Here is a 3044-nt window from a genome sequence, read left to right on the forward strand (position 1 = left end):
AACAGATAAACATTTATATTCATATAGTTCCTCTAGTTGCAAATGGATGTAACCCTCTATTGAGGATGTTTACTTCCTTAATAAATCAATGTCAAACCTTTGCTTCACTTAACCCTTGATAAATATGATAGTATGAGAAATATCTACAAGAAGATAGGTTTTGGAATTCATCTTTATGACAGAAAACTGGAGTAAATACCTGTACAACCATTTGCATTTTTAAGTTACTGTCTAATGTAGCCATTGCCAGCTACTCTGATTATGTCTTGTTTGGTTGGTTCTGTTTCTCCATGAGACCTCATTTGCTTTACCACACATTTAAAGGCCCTCCTAAGGTATATCATGGCTTTCTTTGTCCGGATCTAGATATTTAAGCATTTATTTGATGCTTTTTAGTCATCATCCAGTATTGTTTTCAACATGGATATGTTGGTTTCTATCTCAGTAGAGCTGGAGAGCGAGCTGAGATGTAGCTATCAGAATATCCATTTAAAGTAATATTGCAAAAAAAAGCGACAAAATTTGAATCATTTTAGCATTAACATTATAGGATTAAATATTTGAAAAATAATGGATAAAGTTTGAGAAAACACAATTTACTGCATTCTAATTTTTTTCTTATGAAACAGTGAACTCAAATAAGGAGAGATAGACCATTTCTGATGTCTGGATTGTTTTACTATGTAGTGAGCCCATATTAATTTGTATTGGGTTCCTATAACAACCTGAGTGATGTCCACCCAAACTTTATAGGTTGGTACTAATAACCTGAACCTCGGAATGAGAGTTTTATCTGTGTATAAGATGCTTGAACAGTGACTAAATTATAATGATACCCAGACGGTGGACTATACCTCATTATGATTTAAGTCCTTATTAAAAGTGATTAGGGCAAGGACATTAAAGTAGGTGTAAAAAAAGTAACAAAAGAAAACAGAGTTCCTTAGATAAAACCCAATACTACTAAAATCTTACAATTTCTAAACCTAGAATAGAAATTTCTAAATATTTTAGTAATAATGATTTGGGGGAGTATGTATTATTTAGTTTTGAGAAATTGTTGGCATAGCATTGGATTATATTATTCTATTTTTTAAATTAAAAAGTTGGCGCACGCAGAGGTATTTCATGGAAGCCAACCGCAATGCCGTCACATGCCACCATGAGCTGGCGCTGCTCTCTCACGAAACCTTTGAGAAGGCCAGCCTGAGTAGCAGCAGCAGCGGGGCCGCTAGCCTGAAAAGTGAACTATCAGAAAGTGCAGACCTGACCCCCGAAGGCTTCCAGGCTCCCTGCGGGAAGGATGAAGACAGGGCCTGTGACGAAATCTTGTCAGATGATAACTTCAACCTGGAAAATATTGAGAAAGATATCTATTCCGAGCTAGAGGATGAATTGGACATTTCGGATAACTGCAGCAGCTCCAGTTCCAGCCCTCTGAAAGAGTCCACATTCAGCATTTTAAAAAGAAGTTTTAGTGCTTCAGGAGGAGAAAGACAATCGCAAACAAGGGACTTCACTGGTGGAATAGGATCAAGACCAAGACCAGCATCGGCGGGGATCGCTGTGTCCCAGAGGAAAGTGCGTCAGATCAGTGATCCTATTCAGCAGATCTTAATTCAGCTCCACAAAATCATCTACATCACGCAGCTTCCTCCAGCTTTGCACCACAATTTGAAAAGGCGGGTCATAGAGAGATTCAAGAAATCCCTCTTCAGTCAACAGAGTAACCCTTGCAATTTGAAATCTGAAATTAAAAAGTTATCACAAGGATCTCCAGAACCGATTGAGCCCAGTTTTTTCACCACAGATTATCATTTGCTGCGTCATTCATCTTGTGGGAACAGCCTGTCCCCAAATGACCCCACAGGTCTAGCCACCAGCTTTGATTTGGAGGAAGGGATAACGTATGAACAGATGCAGACTGTGATTGAAGAAGTCCTAGAAGAAAGCGGTTATTATAATTTTATATCTAACAGGTATCACTCTTATCCCTGGGGCACCAAGTCTCACCCAACCAAAAGATGAAAAGACTGCATTTGGAATGGAGTTGGTTTTCCCAGTTCAAGTTCAAGTTCCGGACCTCAGCCAGTTACACCCAAGAATTGGGTGGTGCTGCTAGAAGAATGTGGAAGAGAAAAGACCAAGATGCCATGTTGCCTACCGGGCCTCTTCCTGGAGGTTGGGAGCTGAGCTCTGTGACAACTTGCACTGCTTGCAGGTTTCGTTCCTAGGCTGTGTTCTGCACAAAATGACAGGTCTCTCAGCGTGCTCCTGGGAGAAAACTCTGCAAGGTTCATCTCTGGGAAGAAAGCCTGATCCTCACAGAACTCTTCTGCCAGTTAAAAACTACATCTCTGTCACGTTTTTTAAAGGAATATTTTATACTTAGGTTGCTGAAACTGTGCTTGAAGACATATTGCCCTTCATGTATAAAATTAATTTTAGGTAGAGAAAATTATAGGACCCAGAATGATAATATATTGGGTGATTCACTGTATCCCCCAATATTTGTTTCTTTTTAATTTTAAAAGAAATTCACAATATATATTTCAACTTGGGGGGTGGGGTGGGTTTGTTTTGATGAAAGGATTGGTTCTATCTTAACCTCTTGGGTGTTAGTGGTCTTGAACCATGATCCAGTGTAGACAGTATTTGTAACCGTGCACAGCCTCCAGGAATAACAGTCCAAAATGTCAGGTTTAAGGTAGACTAATAGGTATATATTGATGTACAATGTGTATATATGTACATATATATGAGGAGAGGGATGTCTTTATTAGGCTAACGCTTTGCTGCTAATCAAACTTATAGTGTTTTTTAGAGCACTTTGAGGAACTTATCGAATCTATGAAAGAGATGCAATATTTCTTAATCTAAGTGCCTCATTGCTAAAATAACTTATATCGTTTAAAAATTTTTCATGGTGGGAACTTGAAATGAAAATAAGTTATATAATAAAATATGTTCTTTCTCTAAAAAAAAAAAAAAAAAAAAAAAGTTGGTTTGGGCCTATACTCAATGATGCGCAGGGGTGACTCCTG

General features: G+C 38.2%; 1 protein-coding gene across 1 annotated transcript; it reads left to right on the forward strand.

Annotated features, from left to right (window-relative positions):
• The first annotated feature begins 420 nt into the window (after positions 1-420).
• Positions 421-2463, forward strand: LOC129399750 (serine/threonine-protein kinase Nek10-like). The gene is made up of 2 exons (XM_055121122.1): positions 421-494; positions 1107-2463. Exons 1-2 carry the CDS (start codon positions 421-423, stop codon positions 2026-2028), a joined length of 996 nt encoding a protein of 331 aa, XP_054977097.1. The 3' UTR covers positions 2029-2463.
• Positions 2464-3044: the final 581 nt, after the last annotated feature.

This window comes from Sorex araneus, chromosome X, assembly GCF_027595985.1.
Source record: "Sorex araneus isolate mSorAra2 chromosome X, mSorAra2.pri, whole genome shotgun sequence".
NCBI lineage: Eukaryota > Metazoa > Chordata > Mammalia > Eulipotyphla > Soricidae > Sorex > Sorex araneus.

Bases quoted from the DNA above. Each gene is read 5' to 3' on its own strand.
- LOC129399750 (XM_055121122.1), top strand. From the start codon at position 421: ATGGATATGTTGGTTTCTATCTCAGTAGAGCTGGAGAGCGAGCTGAGA. The intron at 495-1,106 runs GTAATATTGCAA...TAAATTAAAAAG, and splicing joins TATCAGAATATCCATTTAAA to TTGGCGCACGCAGAGGTATT.